This window comes from Trichosurus vulpecula, chromosome 6 (assembly GCF_011100635.1).
Source record: "Trichosurus vulpecula isolate mTriVul1 chromosome 6, mTriVul1.pri, whole genome shotgun sequence".
In the NCBI taxonomy this organism is placed as follows: domain Eukaryota; kingdom Metazoa; phylum Chordata; class Mammalia; order Diprotodontia; family Phalangeridae; genus Trichosurus; species Trichosurus vulpecula.
The window spans coordinates 279,998,782-280,019,461 of record NC_050578.1 but is presented as its reverse complement, the minus strand read 5'-3'; the positions used below and the strand labels follow the sequence as shown (position 1 = coordinate 280,019,461).

The following is a 20,680-nucleotide window of genomic DNA, read 5'->3' as shown; positions in this document are numbered from 1 at the left end:
TTTTGTTCTGTGCCCTTTAACCTCTGAAGATAGGAGCTCAGACTCTGAGAGCTAGAAGGGACTTTGAAGGTTTTCTCATCCAGCCTTTACCCAAATCATGAATCTCCTTTAAGATTTTTCCAACAAGTGGTCATCTAGCCTGTACTTGGATCCCTCCAGTGACAGCAAACTCACTGCCTCCTGAGGAAGCCTATTGTTGGGTAGATATGTTTAGGAATCCTTAGTCTGAACTAAAATCTGCCTTCCTCTAGTGTCTACCCATTAGTCCTAGTTCCACCCCCTGGAGCCGCACTGACATCTAATCTCACATCTATATTAGCTTATCCTTCATATACTGGAAGCTGGCAATTGAGTCTCACCTCCACAGATGGAGGCAGAGTGATTAGCAATGACCAACAGATTGGAGAATGGAAATTTTCAGGATCATAGAGAATTAATGGGAAAGGCCAACCAATGACCCAGAAGCAATAGTTTTGATAAATCAGCCTTAAAGGAGAACATTCCAGATCACAACACCCTAGAAATGGTTTTGGCTGCCTGAACATTAAAGAAGTGGAGGTTCCAGATATTGCCCACTTTCTGACTTTGTGTTTTTGTCAGGCTTTGGGGGGAGCACATGGGTAAGAGTCCCACAGGACAGGCTGGCACGGAGAATAACAACACATATTAATAATATTAATATTGGCTAACTTCTATATAGAGCTTTAGCTTTTGCAAAGTATCTCACATATCTCACATCTCATTTTGGAACAAGCCCTTAATAAATTATTAATAGCTAGCATTTATATAGAGCATTGGGGCAGCTGGTTAGTGCAATGGATAGAGTGCTGGGCCTAGAGTCAGGAAGACTCATCTTCCTGAGTTCAGATCTGACCTCAGATACTTTCTAGCTATGTGACCCTGGGCAAATCACTTAACTTTGCCTCAGTTTCCTCATCTGTAAAATGAGCTAGAAAAGGAAATGGCAAACTTCTCTAGTATCTCTGCCAAGAAAACCCTAAATGGAGTCATGAAGAGTCAGACATGACTGAAAATCAACTGACTGACAAACAACATACAGAGCCTTAAGGTTTGCCAAGCACCTCACAAATATGATTCATTTGAGCCTGACAACAACCCTAAGAAGTAGGTGTGGTCATCGTTCCCGTTTTATAGAAGAGAAAACCAAGGCTGAGAGAGTTGAAATGATTTTCTCGGGATCATGTAGCTTGAAAATGTCTGAGAGAGGATTCAAAGCAGTTCTTTCTGACTCTGTTTGCTGCTGTCTCCACTGTGTAACCCCCTCCTGAGTCAGAAGCTGCAGTTTTGGATGGAATGCCCACATCGATGAAATTGTAGACCCACTGGAGCATTTTTCCAAAGACATTCCACCTGCCAGCAGACCTTATGAACAGGCTATGGTAGGCACGGTGAGAATACAAGACCAATCCATCAAAATGCAGGTGCTGAGACTTTCTTCTCTTTCTCCAGAACAAAACCAAGATGCTTTCTTTCCCCTAGCCTTGTGAATATTTTCCTCCTCTGTGGGTGATTTCTAGGCATGGGTATATTCAAGATGTTGACGTAAAAGAACTGACTTTGGTCAACCATTGAGCTGGGAAGGAGGAGACCATTGTCCCAGTCCTGGCTAGCTTGCTATGTGACTGTGGAGCAGTCATCCTCCCTCACTTTTAAAATGAAAGTTTGATTAGATGAAGTGTTAATTAAGTGCCTACTATGTGCTAGATATTATGCTAAGCACTGGGAATACAAATACAAGCCAAAAGAAAGACAGTCCCTGCCCTCTAGGAGCTTCCATTCTAATGGAGAAAGACAACACATCCAATGAAACTGAGGTGAAGTGGAGACAAGATCCACAGAGTCCAGAATTCAGCTGGTCTAGAAGTGATCATGTCCAGCATGGTTGGCACTTCCTCTAATGGAGGTTCCATGGAAAGATTTATCAATGTGAGGAGGAAAATGCAGGGTGGAAGCATCTCCAGCCTAATGAGAAGTGAGGTGGAAAGTCCTGGTCTAAGGTCTGTATCAGAACTGTAGCATTAACTCTCAGCTAGTCCAATGGACATTCCCTCCACTGAGGCAGATCACAGCCCACGTGGGCTTGACCATCTCATGACTCTTGCCCACAGCTTCCCATCTTCCTCAGAGAGGGAGAAGAATGAACATTTACATGGTGCTAAGTTTCGCATAAGTGCTTCCACATCCATGACCTCACTGGGCCTGTGGAGCAAGGAGTTTGCTCCCAGGAGAAGAGAGCTCACCACCTCCCTGGGCTGCCCAGTCTTCTTTAGACCAGCTCTCACTGGTGGGAAGAATTTCCATGTTCACGCCTGATTCTCCCTGTCACTTCAGTTCAATTTGAATCAACATGCATTTCTTGAATGCCAACTGTGTGCCAGGTACTGGGCTAAGTGCTGGGGTTAGAAACATGAAAAAGAAACAGTCTGCTCAAATCCAGCTCATTGTTCCTCCTGCTCCACTGGGCAGCCCACTGAATGCTTCCTGGACCTTCCTCTTGGGCCCATTTGGGGTCTTCCCTGGGAATCTCCACAGCAGGTCCTGGATGAGAAGCCAGAATCATCCTTGAGGCAGGCGCATCACTTGGCAACCTGACAACACTCATGGCTACTAAACATAACCCCGATGGCCCCAATGTAGTCATCACGTCCAGGGGCTCAGACCCTCTGGGTCTTTCTCATGTACTCTTAGCACAATGCCTGGTGAATTGTAGGTGCCTCCTACATGCTGGCTGACTTCCTGACTGACTTGATCTTATAGGGCCCTCTGTCTGTGGGAGTTGCCATTTGCCTCCAGTAGCTTTTCAGAGAAAACACAATGAAAGATTCTTCTCCAATCAGTTTTCATCCTGGTAGTTCTAGGTGGCTTTCTTTCTTGACAGCTTTCCATCCCTTCCTCAGGAGTATTTTAGTGACCAAAAAGTTCACTGGGAAGTGGGCTAGAAGCCCTCACTGCTATTCATTTCAGTCCCTGAATGAGCAGCTCATTTTATGTCTCAAGCCTAAGCTGAGACCAGCCTTGGATGGAATGCCTTGCCTTGGGATTTTGCAGAGACCCCTAGTCTTGTAAATACGACAGAAAGTGACAGAGGGGTTGAGCGGATTCCCTAGCCTGACAGCCCAGTGTGCCCATGCCAGGGAGAAGGGCTCTCTTACTCCAGCTGTGCCAGTAGCATAGTGACCAGGGTTCAAAAAGACCTTTAGTTAACTATTTTCCTTAGAAAACCTGGGATGAAATCGTTTAAGCTCTAAATATTCAGTTTCTATAGAGCTACAATGGTAGAGGATAGGGGCAGGAAATGATCGGTGTCCTCATATATCCAGAAAGCTTTCACATGGAAGGAGGAATTCAGCTTCCTCTGGTTGGCCCCAGAGGACAGAACCAGAGACAATGGGTGAAGGGTGTGAGAAGAAAGATTTAGGCCCAAGGATGAAAGCTGTCTTGATATGACCTGGGCTGTCTCAGGTAGCAATGGACTCTTTCCTCTCTTTGAGTCAAACCTGGATGACGACCTCACGGGTATGTGGTAGTAGGGATGGTGGCTGGGTTGGATTCAGGCTCTCATACTTCCAAGGTCCCTTCTGGCTCTGACACTCTCTGATTTTCTATTCAAATCAAGAAGCATTCATTAGAATTAGGGTTATATGCTGTATGCCATATTAAGGATACAAAATCAAAATAGCCCCTGTTCTCAAGGAGCTTCAGCTGTATATCTGTGAAAATAGAATATGTAAAAGTGGATTTTCATTCTTGCTTTCACACTGGGTGCCCAAGGAGCCTAGTGCTTTTGGTTCTGATCTAAGCTCTGCCTATGTGAATGTTAGCTTCACCAGCTCCCCAGCCCACCACAGCATGGGGTGGTCACATGTAGTTATAGGTTCTGGTTATTGGGAATGAATGGAGAGTCATATGGTCTGGTTAATAAAGAAACTCTGAAGATAATGCATGCATGGAGGGACTCCTCATTTCCCAGGAATTGGAATCCAGTGAAATCCTCTGCAACCTTCTCCACCAGTGTCATTTCTGTGGCATCAGAAGGAAGTCCTGGCCTTTGCTTGGTGATGGCCCCACCAACCCCAGCAAGGGCTGGTTCTCATCACATCTGCAAAGTTCATACTTGTAGTTACATGACTAGCTGATACTGGCTGTTCTGTGCCCACCATCCAAACTTCAGTTTTTCTAAGAGGCAGACAAAGGGCTTCTGAGAAGCAGCCCCCAAGTGCTGGCCTTGGGGATACTGGTTGGGCTTATCACCATAGCCCGAGGGCAGGCCGCAGGTACTGCCCAAGCAGCCCCAGTAAGAGGCAGGGAGTGGCCACATCTCCAACCTTCCTATGGGTACATCCCACAAAAGGAATGTTTGGTGCATTGGGGGGCTTCCCATGCTTAAGATGCTGCAGGATTCAGGCAGCATGGCCAGTATTTAGGGTTAATGAATATGCCCAATGATGAAGAAGGAAGAGAACTGGAGGATGGGTCAGGCTGGTTCCTGCATGTGGCCTCCCTGCCTTTCACAGAGACGGTATCCTCTGCTCCTTAGGATCAGGCAGAGAGAAAGAAAGAAGAGAATGTCAATACATATTGCAAGACAGAGCCTGACCCTCCCCAAGCAGAAAGATGTCCCCTTTCCAGGTGTGTGATCCCTGGGGATAAGCTGCCAGGTGAGCAGATAATGCAGGCATCCCACAGATGCAGAACCCTGCTCTGTCCTTGACTCCCAAACCAGCTTGATAATCTAGAAGAAGGGAGAGGCCCAGCAGCCTCTGCGGGATCAGTATCATGGAGCTCTCAGCAGGCTAAGGTCCTCCAACTCCAGAGAGTGCCCAGGAAAGCTCTGCCCCACTTGGTAACCTGAGGCACCAAGGTCTGGAGGCAGAAGTGAAGGTTACAGCCATGGTTCTGCCTCTTATTCACTATGGAACTACATAAAATCAGTGGTGGGGCAGCAAGGAAGACTGGACATAAACACTCCTTCTCTTGACCTTCCTCCACCACCTTTTCCTCATTTTGGGGCCCTGGTAGCCACCTCACACTCCTGGATACTCTCTCCCTTTGCCTTCCCTGACACTGCTCCCTCCTGACTTTCCTCCTACCTGTCTGGCCTGCTGAATTGTCCTCCATGTGCTACCCCCTAAGCATGGGTATCCCTGGGCCTTTTGTCCTGTTTCCGTCCTGGGCCTTCTCTTCTGTGAATGTTCTTGGTGACCTCAACTGCACCTTCAAATTCAATTATCTTTGCACAGATAATTCTTGAATCTACATACATCATCCTCATTTCACTCATGAATGTCATTCCCATCACCAACTGTCCATCCAAATGTCCTCTATGCCTTTCAAAATTATCATGTCCAAAACAAAACTCATCGTCTTCCTCCCTAAACCTGCCCCTCCTCCCAACATCCCCATTTCAAGGGAGGCACCAACCTCCTTCCAGTCTCTCAGCTTGGTTAAACTAGAAGTCATCTCTGCCTCTTCCCTGTCTCCCATCCCTTCTGGCCAGTCAGGGGGCAATCTCATCAGTCCCTCCCCTACACCTTCCTCTCCTCTCTCCTCTCTCCACTCATACAGCCACCCTCTGTCTCATTGGTCTCCATGTTTCTAGTCTCTCTTAATTCCAATACTCCATATGGCTCCCCACACCATCTCCTTCAAGCATAAGTGTGACCATTACCCCCGAAGAGTACTTCTCCGCTCAGAAGCCTTCATTGTCTCCCTGTTGCCTCTAGGAAAAGTGAAAACTCTTCATCCTGGTATTTAAAGGCCTCTTCAATCTGGCTCCCACTCACCTTCCCAAATGTTTCCTATTTCTCTTCCTCACAAACCCTACAGTCGCCACCAAACCAGCTATTGTCCAAGCTCAGCATTCCATCTGTGACCTTGATGCTTTGGAAGGCCATGCCCTGATTCCCTGTCTAGAGCACCTCTCCCTCCTTATCTCCTGCCTCCTAGAATCCCTCCTTTCTTTTATCTCAGGAGCCGCTGCCTCCATGGAATCTTCCCAGATTTCCCCAATCCTCTTTCTCCCTCCACAATTTATGGTATATTTGCCTATCGTGGACTCATTTCCCTTCAGTGGAATTCTTGAAGGCAGGGTCTATTTTTTGCTCTGTATCCCCAACACCTGTCACAGTGCCTTGGATACAGCCAGTGTTTAATGGATGCTTGTTGAATTGAGATGGCGTTGGACCTGGGATCAGGAGACCTGGTGTCTAATCCCAGCTCTGCCAATAAATTGTGAGAGACCTTGAGTCCCTTCCCTATCTGTGCCTCCATTTCCTTCTCTGTAAAATTGGAGAGTTGGACCTCTCAGATGCCTTCCACTTGTAATTCTGTGACTCAGTTATGCTCTAAATCACGCAGAGTCTGGTAGAGTGGGTTAAGTGTCGAACTCAGAAGCAGGAAGACCTAAGTTTGAATGGTATGTCCGACACTTGCCAGCTATGAGACCCTCTTGACCTCCTTAGCTTCCTCATCTATAAAGTGAGGATGATGATAGCATCTCTCTCCCACTGTCTTTGTGATACAAACCTGTACGACAGCTTTGTGTGAGCGTCAGCTTTTGTCACTGCGTCATTGCCAATGCCCCATTCGTTGCAGCCCAAAGAGAATGCACCAAGAGCCTGAGCCAAGCCACATCCAAGTTCAAATCCCATGGTCCTCCCGACCTCAAGACATGGGTCTTCACATTTGCCCAATGATTCCCCAGGTTGGGTCTGGGACATCCCTGGCATTGCTTTGGTGCCATTCTGGGTGGCTTTGCCACTTTGGATGCCAGTTTGTTGGATTGTCTGGGTGAGGTATGTCTTCTATCCCCCTGATACCCAGGGCCCTGTCTCAGTGTTTGTGTGTCTGTGCCAGAGAACATGATATATGTGGTATACATGTGTATATGTGTGTTAGTGCAATCAAACATGTCCATGAAATGGTCATTTCCTGTGACTTTATGACCGCAGCTTCCTCTTCAGGGTTTCTATCTTGCTCCCCATCTTTTATGGTTTCCTCCACCAGTATATCCCCACCATCGGTGTGGCTATCTGACCAGCCAAGGTCCTGTGTGATAAGCTGCTATTTCTTGGATGGGCCACATAGAGCCTAGAAGTTTGGCCTGGGTTTGGGACAGGTGCAACTGGAAGCCCTCCAGGGGCAGGGACCTAACCTCCTAGCACCCAGGTCAAGCACATGCCTGCACAGAGGATGAAGGAGTCCTATTAGGGGGCTGGCTCTCCAACAATTTGCAAGTTGATCTAAGTCAATTTCTGGGGACCTCGGGGTCTGAGACTAAAACACATGTATATGTCTCCCCCAAATTCTGGTACACATTAGCTTCAGCCCCCAGCCAGACAGCCCCAATTCCTAAATGCAACATCATTAAGAAAATGAGAATTCAACTAATCCAGCCATGCCTGTCAATGAGGCAATAAATATTAATTTACTGTACTAAGCCTCTGGCTCCCAGGAAGGAGCTCTTGGTTTCAAGCCTTCCCACTTCCTTTACAGTAGGTTTGGTGGCTTGTTTGTCTTGGGGCACACGCGCGTGCATGCGCGTGTGTGTGTGTGTGTGTGTGTGTGTGTGTGTGTGTGTTTGAAAGAAATGTGGCTCATTATTCTTCAGTCATAGACACAAGTGCTTAACCAACGGCCAAGTTGATTACTCACTTGTTTCCATGCCTGAAGAGTGATGCACATTTCTTTCCAACATGTAAACACATGCACACATATGCACGCATAAGCACATGCACACAAACCAAGACAAATCACCAAACCTCCTGGATTCTTTTGCAAAGTGAAATAGGAAGGACTGTCCTGGAGGCAGCCAGAAGGAGCTGGCTTGAGGTGGTAACAAGCGCGCTGAATTTGGGACTGGAGGGTCTGGGTTTGAATCCTGTCTCTTCTATATGCCATGTGTATGACCTTGCACAAATCACTTAAACTTCACCGGGCCTCAGTTTCCTTGGCTGAAAAGAAGGCTGCTGAAGATGACTTCTAGAGACTTTTGTAGAACTAAATCTCTGACTTTCTGATTTATTTCGAAGACCTAGAACTGTTCATATTAATTATGTGCCTTATTTCATTACCATGTAATCTAATCAAGCATCTTCCCTGAATATCTCTTTGCTGTGAATTTAAAAACAAAAATTAAAAACAAAGCTAAGCTCTTCCCAACACCTTCCAGACCCCAGGAACGGAGAGAATGCTGGCCTCAAAGCCATAAAGACCTGGGTTCAAGCCCTGCCACTGGCCCATAAGGGCTGTGGGACCTTGGGCAAGGCACCTCCCTCTGGGTGCCCCAGGCAGCTCTCTGGGAATGTCAGCTGATAAGCAGGTGCCTGTCAGCTTTGGCAAAAGCAAAACTGCCTAGAGCGATAAACTCGCCAATCTGGTCAAGCAAACATCCAGAAACACATAGCCAAGTTTTTTAATGGCCCTCCTGAGTTAAGACCTTTTTGTGAAAAGGCAAGAAAGTGGAAAGACATTGTCTGACCCCTCTTTGTCACCATCACCTGGTGAAAGGATCCATGGTGCTGAAAGCCTCTCTCCCGTTCTCTGTCAGACCCAGGGGCCCCGTGCTAAAGGTTTTCTTTCCATTTCTGTGTAGATTTTCACCCTTCACATTTTGAAGGTTTGAAGAAGAGGATGGTTTTTCGAGTGACCCTAAGTAAACTTGGGCTGCATGCAGGCTTAGCACTCCTAGCATGCATGTGTGGCAGCAGCAGTAGACCGCCATTGGCTTGCACCCCTCCCTCGGGGCTGACCTCTTGCCTTGTTAAAATGCGAAAGAGACACTTTGGCATTTGGATGACTCAGTCTCTCCCTCAACCTTATGAGACTTGAGGTCCTATTTTGGGGGGTGGGGTGGTACTTGACCAACTTTATTCATTTATAGTGACATTTCATCTGTTGCAGATAAAGTCGATGAAGTTGTACCAGCTACTAAGCCATCAAGGACAGCAGAAAACGTGACTGTGGAGTCAAGAGTGGCGACCATCAAGCAGCGCCCGACCAGCAGGTGCTTCCCATCTGTGGCAGACATGAATGTGAGTGTGACAGCTGCCTGGGGCTGGGGGACAGGCAGGGGGAAGAGTCCTGCTGGCAGCTTCACAGCCCATTAGAGATGCAATTGATACACACTGGGATCAGAAGCCATGCAGCAAGTTTTGTCTTTGGAGTTTGGGTTCATATCCTCCTCTACTCTCCAGACAGGAAATCAACAGATCTAATGAGGCAGGAACTGGGTTCAAATTTCAGTCCAGCCACTTATTAGCTGCATGACTTTGGGCAAGTCACTCACACTCTCTGAGTCTTGGTTTTCTCAGCATGAGGAAAATAATACCCAGAGTACCCATCTATCAGCTGCACAGTAGATGCCAATCTGCATTAGTAAAAAGCAAAGCTCCCTACACTGAGAAAATCACAAATACGGTGAAACAAAAATCTTCTGGAAACATAGAGTGGTATTGTCTGATGGACCTCCTGAGTTAAGGGCTTTTGGCAAGAAAGCAGGTTGAGATGAAGAAAGGAGGGAACAATTCAGTTCTGTGGAAGTCCCTTGCAGGACTTTTCTGGGTGCTGTCCCAGGTGCTGCAAATACAATGGGGAGTAAAAACTAGTCCCTACCCTCAACGAGCTTACACTTTACTGGAGATATATACAGATAATCACAAAGAGTGTTGAGAAGGAAGAATATAAACACCAGGGGAGTATCTAGGAAGGCTGGACAGAAGTGACACCAGAGTTGAAGCATGGATGAAGGTAAAGTTTCTGAGGTGTAAGCATGAGGAGACAGCATAATGTGGAGGTATGGGGAATGGCTTGTTCACATACATGGAGATGAGAAAAAAAAAAGGATTGAGAAATATCCAAAAGCCCAGTTTGACTGGAAAGTAGGGTTTGTCTAGAGGAATCATAAGAAATAAGTCTGTAAACACAGATGGGAATGAGGTTTCCACAGACCTAGACTGAAAACTTTGTATTTTGTACTCTAGGTAGTGGGGAACCATTGATAGCTGTTGAACTGGGGAGTGACCTGTGCCTCAGGAAGACTTTTTTGCATCTGTATGAAGTGAAGCTGAATTAGAGAAGGGACAGATGGGAGACAGGGAAGCCAATCAGGAAGTTATTAGAGTAGTCCATAAGAGAGGTGAGGAGGGCCTGAACTAGGGAAGTGGGAGGAGGGCACAGGTGAACCCTGAGAAGATAGAAATGACAGAAACCTAACAGACAGGTGATGTTAGATTTGGGGTGAAGGGAGCAAGGATGGCAAGGAAGTCAGAAATCTGGGGGACTGGGAAGAAGGGGCCTCAATAGAAAGTTTGGAGGAACAGTAGACTCATGGAGAAAGATAAGGATTTCTGCATTTGAGATGTGTCTAGGACATCCAGAGGAATCCATCCAACAGGCAGCCAATGGTGCCCCACTAGCATTCAGGTGGAAAAATCAAGCTGGCTGTGTAGATTTGGGAGGCATCTGCATACTGATATATGTTTATCCATGGTAGCTAAAGGGATCTCTCACAGAGAGGGCATCGAAGAGAAGGCAAGAAAGACCAGAATAAAGTCTCATGTGGGACCTGGATGAGTCTGAAAGGAGACTGAGAAGGAGCAGTCAGAGAGAGAAGGGAGGAAGGAGAAAAGAGAAGCCTGGAACATAGCAGGCCCTTACCAAATGGTCATGGATTGATTGTTGTGAAAAGTGTCTCACAGAGGGTGGATAATGATGTCCAAAGCTGCAGAGAGGTGGAGAAGGCTGAGAGCTAAGAAATGATTCCTGGGGCTAGCCACTAGGAGCCCACTGGTAACTTTTCATTTGAGTGGTAAGACTGAAAGCCAGACTTCAGGGGACTGAGAAGTGAGTGGGAGGTGAGGAAGTGGAGGAAACCTTTTGTAAAATATTCTTTCTGTGATCTCGAGAGTGAAAGGGAGAAGAGATAAAGGCCCATAGTTTGAGAAGAAGGAAGGGTCACATTTTCAAAGGGAGGGGAGGGTATGAACCTGTTGTAAGTAGCTGAGAAAGAACCAACAGGTAAGGAGAGATTGGAGACTTAGAAACAGAAGACATAATATAGTCCAAGGGTCTCATTTTACAGTTGAGGAAACAGAAGCTGTGGGAGATCCAGTGACTGGTTGGAGGTTGCCCATACGGTGAGTGTCAGAGCTGTGACTAGAATCCACACCCTCTGACTTGTGGATCGCAGAGAGATGAGGGAGATGGCAAAAGGGAGACATCCCAGGAGAGAGGTCACTTCTTCCTCAAACATGGGAGCAAGAGAAGAGAGAGGGAAAATGGTAGAGAGTCTGGCTTTTGGGCTTTGTCTTAAGAGCCCTCTGCCAGGCAATCCAACGAAGATAATCAGGCCCTTCTCAGAGTCATGATTCCAAACACATAAAATACGTAGGATTATAAAGCATATCAATTATATTGAAATACCATTATGAAATTTTTAAAAACACAAGTCCATGGACCCCAGTTCAACAGCTCCTGCTAGAAAGGAGTATACAATAAGGGAGTAGGAGGGCCTCATAGGAAGGCCTCTGTTTTCTCAGCACCACGGGAGACAAGGACAAAGGCAAGGAATAGAGGCTGGGAGCAGCTGCTGAGGGCAGTGGGACAGAGACAATGAAGGAAAGGCTTGACAGGCAGCAAGGACGGTCTCTCTGGGAGGAATGCATAGCAAGTGCCCCGTTCACCATGGTGGTGCGGCTTCCTCCAGGGCCGCTGAGCAGTGTGAGAGGGGGAGCAAAGGATCCAGGTGCGGAGGGTGCTCCGGGTTCATGAGCACCGATGGGGCAGGGGAAGAAAGGAGTTGAGGGGGAAGACACTGCATGGCTGAGCTGGCCAAGTACAGGAGCCAGACCAAGCTTTGCAAATCTTAAAGCTCAAGGTCAATGTCACCTCTTGGAGTTACTGGATGTCTGCCCTTCTAGCCGGGCAACCTTGGGTGAGCTCCCCTCTTGGCCTTTAGTTTCCCCACTTATAAAATGAGGGGGCTAAATGAGCTCTGAGATCCCTCCTGGCACTGAATCTTAAGGCCAAGAACCTCCCCCCCACTTTACAAATTAGTAAACTGAGGCCCAGAGAGCCATATTGACTTACCTGTGGTCACACAACTTACCAGTTAGAAAATCTGGGTTAGAAGTCACATCTTTGGAGCCCAGAGCCAGGTTCTTTCTGCTGTTAGTGAAATGGTGACCTGGGAGAACAAAGCTTGAGAATGCCTTCTCAAGCATGAAGGTCATGATTGGGCTGGCGCAGAGAATGGGAGATGTTAGAAGTCTTTTCTATATTCTGTCACAAACCAGATCAAAGTGAAATTGAAACAAAAATTGAAACCGAGCTTGTCTTCCCAAAAATGGAGTTGTTTAAACTGAGTTTCAGCGGCAGATGGAGATTGACTATCATCTTGAGAACTAAAGTGGCAGCATGGGAAAAAAGGGCCAGATGTGAAACCAAGAGACCTGAGTTCAAATCCCTTCTCAGAAGCATGATTTCACCCCTTAAAACCACCTCAGAGCTTTTTTTTATCTGCAAACAGAGACTAATAACACTTTTAATCAGAGCTATAACTAGGGCAGGGCAGTCAGGAATATGCTCCCAGCTGCTGAAATTTACAGGGCACTGGCACCATTCATCCATCTTTGAGTAGCATAAAAGGAATTGAGTTCAGTACCTACCTATCAAGAATGACTTATAATGGGGTACTGCCAGATGACACGCTCCCTTTCTCCCACACCTCTTCCCATAGGATAAGATAAGGACATATTTCATCCCGTCCACCCCAGGGGGCAGATTTATTGGTTCTGATTTCTTATGCTTTTCTTGCCTCAGAGTATTATGACGAGGGAAATCACCCATAAACTTGACTTTGACAGTACAGTGGGCACTGTATTCCTTCTGGCCTGAGGGGATGAGATAAGGGCTGGGGCAGAAGGAAGGGGGATTGTGCGTTCCCGTGACGACGGCCATGGAGTCTAGCAGCAGCAATGTCCCAAACCTCACTGAGGCTCTGGCTGCGCAGAGCTCCACCAAGCGCCAATATTATCACATTTTCCGTAAAGCCCGCAAAGCACATTCTTTATGGCGCCCCTGTAAGGGAAGTGGCATTGACGCCCCCATATGAAGAGGGGAAAGCTGAGACTCGGAAGTTCAATGATCTCCTCCCCCCACCACCCCTGTGGTCATCATGGCAAGTATTAAATGCCAGCTGTGGGCAGAGCACTGAGCTGGCAGGTGGCAGAGCCAGCTCTCCCCGAGCCCAGGCCTCCTGACTCCAAACCTGTGAGTGCCCGCTGTGCTCAATTCTACCATGTGCCAGCTGAGGAGTCTTTTATGCAAGGGAAATTCAGCTCTTTGTCTCCCTCCCTATTTCTGGCATGTGCGTGTGTATGTAAGCGTGTTTATGAGCATGTGTGTGCGTTGTGAGTTGTGTACATGCATGTTTGCATGTGTGTATGTGCGTGTGTGCATGTGTGAGTGCATTGTGTGTGTGCACTGTGTATGTGTGTATGAGTGTGAGTGTGTGTAAGTGCATGCATGTGCACATGTGTGTGCATTGTGAGTTGTGTACATGCATGTTTGCATGTGTGAGTGCATGTGAGTGCGTTGTGCATGTGTACATGTGTGTAAGTGTGTGTATGAGTGTGTGTATAAGTGCACATGTGCACACATGTGTGTGCGTTGTGAGTTGTGTACATGCATGTTTGCATGTGTGTACGTGTGTGTGCATGTGTGAGTGCATGTGAGTGCATTGTGCGTGTGTGTGAGTATGCATGTGTATAAGTGCACGTGTGCGCACATGTGTGTGCATTGTGAGTTGCGTACATGCATGTTTGCATGTGTGTACGTGCGTGTGTGCATGTGTGAGTGCATGTGTGCCTGTGTGCATGTGTGCATGTGTGTGTGTGCATGTGTGTGTGCGCATGCATGTGTGCATGTGGTCCAAGTCCCCTGGAAATACTGAGCTGAAGTAAGTCATGCAGGATTATCCTTTGGTGTAGGGCTGACCACAGGGCCAAGGCAGCTTCCCCATACTGTCTCTTGGTGCCCTCTCCTCTCCTCTTCCCTAAATCCCCTTTGGCTAGGGGAGTCTGGGAGGGGGCAGGAATCTCCAGGTCCCCCCCCACCACCATTCTTCAGTTCCACCCAGCCTCCCCCTCCCCCAGAACGATACCTCCATGTATCAGACTATGCTATCCCCACCCTGCCACAGTTCAGATGTATCCGTTCTGTAACCCATTCCCCCGGGACCTCCACCTTGTCAGTTCATCTGGCAGACTGATAGGTGAGAGGCTGTAAATGGCAGATAATGGCCTCACGTGGTTCCCCTCCTAGGCAACATTGAAGCGAGGACAAGGCCTTCACCCAAAGCCCGGCCAACAGGGAAAATCTGGCAAATTGGGACTTGGTTATGAGGTTTCCCTTCACATAGGTTCTGGATCCTAGGTTTGGAAGGGACCTTGGAGGTCAGTCTGTCCAAAATACTCTGTTTTTCATCCACTTGGGGAGACTGAGGCCCCAAGCGGGTCAATATCTTGCCAAGGCCTCGTCTTGTCTGACACCTTTATAAACACTTTGTCCATAGTTTTGACATTAGAGGGGGACCTGAGGAGTGAAGAGAAGAAAGCCCAGCACAGGCTCCTATCCATAGATGGTGCTCAGGAAATGTCTGTTGAATGAATGGATAAGGGCATGTTAAGATTGAGGTTCAAGAAAAGCCCCTTGACCCACTGCTGAGATCTCCTACCCTCATTTGAAGCTCCTTTCAAAGAGGACAAAGCCTCCCCTTCTAGCTCAGAGAGTCTAGGATTCTGCACCCTTGTCGCTGGGCTCCCCGCCCCAGAACACAGCCCTGGGGGCCCCCAGTCCTGGACCACATTTCTCTTTCATTTGGTTTGTTTCTCTCCTGCTCTCTTGGATGGGGCCCAGTCCAAGGACCCTCTGAGCCTGACCCATGTACTCTTTCCTTTCCAGTCCATTTACGAGCGGCAGGGAATTGCAGTGATGACCCCCACGGTCCCAGGGAGTCCGAAGGGCCCATTCCTGGGCATCCCTCGAGGTACAATGAGAAGGCAGAAATCAATAGGTAAGGCATGTGGTCATTCTCTTAAGGAGCAGCCCCCATTCTTGCCCAAGTGGGAGTGGGGGGAGACCTCCCTAAGAGCCAGGGTGAGAGGAAGCAGATAGCCAGTAGGCAAGCCCCAAGTTCCCCGAGCCCTTGACTGCCTTTGGCCCTCTTCTCCAGCAGCCTGCCTGCTGCCCAGCCCCCCAGAGCCCAGGCCTCTAGTCCTGCCTGCCCTCCAGGCTCATCTGACCCAGTTTTGAGTATTCCAAGTTGTGTTACAACTTTTCTGTCTAAACCAATCCCATAAACAAAAGACATCTTGGACAACAGTTTTCCTAATGTAGTGCAAGCTCGGTATCCCTTGTATTGCTGTCAGGCCCTCTCTCTTCATGAGACTTCATCTTCCAAGGTCCTAGTCTTTGCCCTCTACTAGAATGAATTTGCTGAAAACTGTAATGGGCTATCTCGAGTAAAATGAATGTGAGAGCCTTCTCTTCTCTGGGTGTTTGGGCTGAATTCAGAACAAACTCAGGGAGGAAACTTTGGCCAAAACTATGTCCACAGAATGCCTTTTCTCTGCGACAAACATCATCTGGATCCCCATAAATTTATAAGGAAAGATAAACTTTCTCACTTGAACCCTGCCCTTTTCCTAGATAATCCAGAATTCATTTAATGCAGTGAACAGTGGACAGCAGGAGCCTGTCCAGGTGACTTTAGGTGATGTGTTCTGTGTGACCAGAAGTGCCCATGTAGAGTGTGTACCCAGTGTAGGGGGAGCTCAAGTTTGGCAATTCCAAGGACTCCCCTCTGGGTTTGGGGGGAGGGGGTGCTTTGCTATGTTGTTTTCAGGCCTAATCATCAAAAAGTGTTTTCTGCATCCCTCCTGTTAGCAAGCGGCTGGTTTGTCAGCGGGCTGGGGTGTGGGTGGGCCATGCTGCTGACCCGCCGGTCACGAGAGTGCCTTAAGCTCATAGTGTAGTGTGGCCAACTAAGTCAGAAGCGGATAATCGGCTCTGGTAAATAACCCAGTTAATAACCACTGATTTCCTCTTGTCAGACAGCAGAATCTTTCTATCAGGTTAGTGAATCTATATAGTCTAAAATCTGTAATTTCAGTGTAACACCCTTTGCTCCATAAGGTGTATTCGTCAATGGTGGCTCCTTGGAAACTCAACCGTTGGCCAACGCACCTGGAGCCAGTGGTGACTCCGAGCCCTCGGTCGTCCCAAAAGCATTGGCGATACCAAGGATGCTTTCCCCAAGGAGTATGTCCCATTGAGAATACCCTTATCGAATGAAAGTTGTTGTTTTTTTTAACTTCGGTCAATGATTAGTCCATCATAGGAATTTCTTTTACTAAATGCGCTCTCATTCGGCCCCTTTCTGAAATCTTGCATGCCCCTGCCATTACAAACTGGTTGTCTGCGTCCATCAGTCCATGTTTTATATCGCTACTCACCTTTCACCAGTGTTCTGTATTTTCATTGTGTTTTCATGGGTTTGGATGATTGTGAAGGAAATCTCCCAGCCTCCAAGCAACCACATCTCCAGTTATTCAGCCTTGGGCTTCTTAGGAAAGACTGCTTTGTGGCAAATTAGTAGCATTCCTGCATAGGCTGTAGAGTGTTAATGTTAAATTCTGGTCCAATCCCCCTCCCTCCCTCTACCAGCATGACTTTATTGGCCCCAAGGAAGCCACAGATGATGGTAAGAGTGTAGAAGGTAGTAAGTTGCCAACCACACGGCTCCTTACCCAAACCCCATTATGGAGTGGGAGAGGGAGGAATCATCGAAAACTCTATGATTAGTCAGTTCACTGGGCAAGAGATGAGTGTGAGGCAAGACACACAGGTTCTGTCCAGGCAGAGAGCAGAGCCTCCAGCCAAGCCTAACTCACCTTCCTAATGTTCAGCTCAAAAGCTCTTCATGGCCTTTATTAGGCTCAGCCCTGAGAGCGGCCACAGAGGGCCAAGTTGGGGACCAGTCCCAGCCTTGGCCTATAGCCCCCTGGCTCAGGTCTGCCAGTGCTGCCCGTAAAAGTGCCTCCACACAGGCATCAGCACATCCTGATCTCTCCCTCTATCCCCCACAGGAGAGATTTCTTTTCTTCTCTCAGACCAGAACTGGGCCAGTTACCGACTTGGACAGGCGTGGATGTGTGTATGTCTTATGCATGTCTTAATCCATTGCTGTTGAGAAGTGACCCAACAGCGATTGTGCAGCATTTAAGTGACCAGAGTGTAATCCCTTTGCATCACTAACAGCGGGTCTCACTCATAATCTGTTTCCAGGAATAACAGAGGAAGAGCGCCAATTCCTGGCTCCCCCGATGCTAAAGTTCACAAGAAGCCTGTCCATGCCTGACACCTCCGAAGATATCCCTCCTCCTCCCCAGTCCTTACCTCCTTCTCCACCACCGCCCTCCCCAACTGCTTACAATTCACCCAAGTCGCCGACAGCCAGACCCTACGGGACAATCAAGCCCCCCTTCAATCAGAATTCGGTTCCCAAGGTCTCCCCTTCCCCTCGGCCTGAAAACATCGGCACAGTGATGAGGGAGAAGGGTATGTATTATCGGAGAGAGCTGGACCGCTATTCCCTCGACTCAGAAGACCTGTACAGCCGGAATGCCGCCGCCCAGGCAAACTTCAGAAACAAGCGGGGTCAGATGCCAGAAAACCCCTATTCCGAAGTGGGGAAGATCGCGAGCAAGGCCGTTTATGTCCCTGCCAAGCCAGCCAGGAGGAAGGGGATGCTGGTGAAGCAGTCCAATGTGGAGGACAGTCCTGAGAAAACCTGCTCCATCCCCATCCCGACAATCATCGTGAAGGAGCCATCCACAAGCAGCAGCGGTAAGAGCAGCCAGGGGAGCAGCATGGAGATCGATGCTCAGGCGGGTGAGCCACCAGGGCAGCTGCGGCCCGACGACAGCCTGAGCGTCAGCAGCCCCTTTGCGGCAGCCATCGCCGGAGCAGTGCGAGACAGGGAGAAGAGACTGGAGGCCAGGAGGAACTCCCCGGCCTTCCTCTCCACGGACTTGGGTGATGAGGACGTGGGATTGGGCCCAGGGCCTCCCGTGCCCAGGACAAGGCCTTCCAAGTTCCCAGAGGACGAGATGTTTGGCGACGAGGACAGCCTGGGCCAGCTGCCATCGTCCACTCCAGTAGTGGCACCGAGGGAGTCCGAGAACCATTTTGGCAGCAGCGAGGCTGGCGGCCAGAGTGACCCAGGCAGCGTGAGGACATTGAATTCAGTCCCCAAAGCAAAAGGTCCTGAGAACAACGCTGGGACAGCAGCCAAGGGTGGAAGCGCAGTTAGCCCTGATAACTATGTCCATCCCCTCACTGGAAGGCTATTAGACCCCAATTCGCCATTGGCTCTGGCCCTCTCGGCCAGGGATAGAGCCTTGAAAGAAACTCAGCAGGGTCCCGGCAAGGGGGAAGCAGCCAAGGCAGATCTAAACAAGCCCCTCTACATCGATACCAAAATGCGGCCCAACATGGAGCCGGCCTTTCCCTCTGTGACCAGGCAGAGCACCCGCGGCCCACTGAGGAGGCAGGAGACGGAGAACAAATATGAGCTGGACAAGGACAGAAAGGGAGACGAAAAGAAGAACATGCTTATCAGCATCGTGGACACCTCCCAGCAGAAGACCGCCGGCCTGCTGATGGTCCATACCGTGGATGCTGCTGTGGCGGAAGACTCCCTAGAAGAGGAAGAGGAGAAAGAAGACATGGACGCAGAGCCAGAACGCTCTCCAACTGAGGTGCCCGAAAGCATTCCCGAAACCGAAGGTGCTTTACAGGCCTCGGCCTCCGGCCCAGGCAAGGTGATGGCTGCGGCGGGCTCCGTGGACGAGCCGGTCGTCTTGCCCTTCCGTATCCCGCCCCCTCCTCTGGCGTCCGTGGATCTGGACGAAGATTTTATTTTTACAGAACCATTGCCTCCGCCCCTAGAGTTTGCAAACAGTTTTGATATTCCTGACGACCGGGCCGCTCCAACTCCCCCTCCCACAGACCCGGGAAAGCTGAGGAAAGACTCCCCCCAGTCCCCTTCATTTGCCCCCAGCCAGTCAGCCAATTCCGTAGACAGTAAGAAGCCGGCAGGTCTTTCAAACTGTTTGCCAGCCTCGTTCCTGCCGCCCCCAGAAAGTTTTGATAATGTCACTGACTCCGGGATCGAGGAGGTGGACAGCCGGAGTAGCAGTGACCACCATCTTGAGACAACCAGCACTATCTCCACCGTGTCCAGCATCTCCACCTTGTCCTCGGAAGGGGGCGAGACCCTGGACACATGCACGGTCTATGCAGATGGGCAGGCATTTATGGTTGACAAGCCCCCTGTACCTCCGAAGCCAAAAATGAAGCCCATGATCACCAAAAGCAATGCACCTCACAAAGACACCCTGGTAGAAGAGAACACCGACGGCTTTGTGATCTCCCTGCCTGCACAGGCGCCGGCACCGCCCCCGCCGCCCGCTGGCGCCCAGGCAGGGGGGACCGCAAAGGTTCTCCAGCAAAGGACCTCCAAGCTGTGGGGGGATGTCCCCGAGGTCAAAAGCCCGATTCTCTCAGGCCCAAAGGCGAACGTCATTAGCGAATTGAATTCAATCCTGCAGCAAATGAACAGAGAGAAATCGACGAAACCAGGGGAAGGATTGGATTCGCCCACTGGAACCAAAACCGCTAGCCTCAGTACAAGGTAAGTAAGTGCTGGGGGGAGGGGGCGGGGCGGGAAGCCTCACCCGCTTGAGTGGCCAGAGCATCCCCGAACAAGTGCCAGTTTAGTCCGCTGAGTAAACAGCTGAGAGCAAGCCTCTGAAAACACAAACTGCCCAATTAGGCTTCTGTGATGAGAAATGCCCAAAGGCTTCGGTTAGGGCTAGCTGCTTCTTTCTCACACTCACCTGGTCTTTCCTGGTCCCTGAAGCCCAGGCACACTCCTTCTTAAAGAAGGGCGTGGATTAGGGCCTCTGCTGGGTGCCACAAGGAGTCTTCCCAAGCCCTGGGTCTGGGCACAGCCTGCTCCTCCCAGAAACTGGTAAGAAGTGAAGAGCAGCCACTTGGGTCTGGAAAGTTGATGGGGGTCCTTACTGTTCCCCCTGTCGGGATAATGGCTTCTTGTCTCTCAGGAGCTGGGATCAGCTCTCACTTTACCACAGGAAGCGTCCCCACCTGGAAGAGGAAAGGAACAGAAACAGGCATGAGGGAGGGAGCAGCGATTCAAAGACACAGATTTGTGTTAGATTGAGTCAGGAAAAGCCAGTGATCAGGACTACCCATAGTGGGAGAAACTCATGGGAAAGAAGTGACCTCCTCCTCCCTGTGATAGCCTTCAAAGCACAAAGGACCTCTCAGGAGGGATGGAGTGGCGGAGTGTCCTGTTCCAGAAAAGACTAGGTCCTTTCTAATTCGATTCAATTAATCTTTATTCAGGGTCTGCTGCCCACCAGTCACTGTGTTGGGTGTTGGGCACACAGGGAAAAAAAAGATCAAAGCATCCTTCCTCTCAGGAAGCTTACATTCTACTCTCAGTAAACACTCATCCCAATACACCAGACAATGTGCCTAGGAACTCCAGACATAAAAGCTAAGAAATCATTTT

At 49.1% G+C, this 20,680-nt stretch overlaps 1 protein-coding gene across 1 annotated transcript in view; it reads left to right on the top strand.

The window, feature by feature from the left end:
- The window catches only part of SHANK2 (SH3 and multiple ankyrin repeat domains 2), a 717,699-nt gene that overhangs the window by 675,525 nt on the left and 21,494 nt on the right, over positions 1–20,680 (top strand). The window contains exons 20-23 of the mRNA XM_036763425.1: positions 8,923–9,053; positions 14,983–15,094; positions 16,134–16,154; positions 17,368–19,777. Coding sequence (XP_036619320.1) covers positions 8,923–9,053; positions 14,983–15,094; positions 16,134–16,154; positions 17,368–19,777 — 2,674 coding nt within the window. The remainder of the gene's footprint in view (positions 1–8,922; positions 9,054–14,982; positions 15,095–16,133; positions 16,155–17,367; positions 19,778–20,680) is intronic.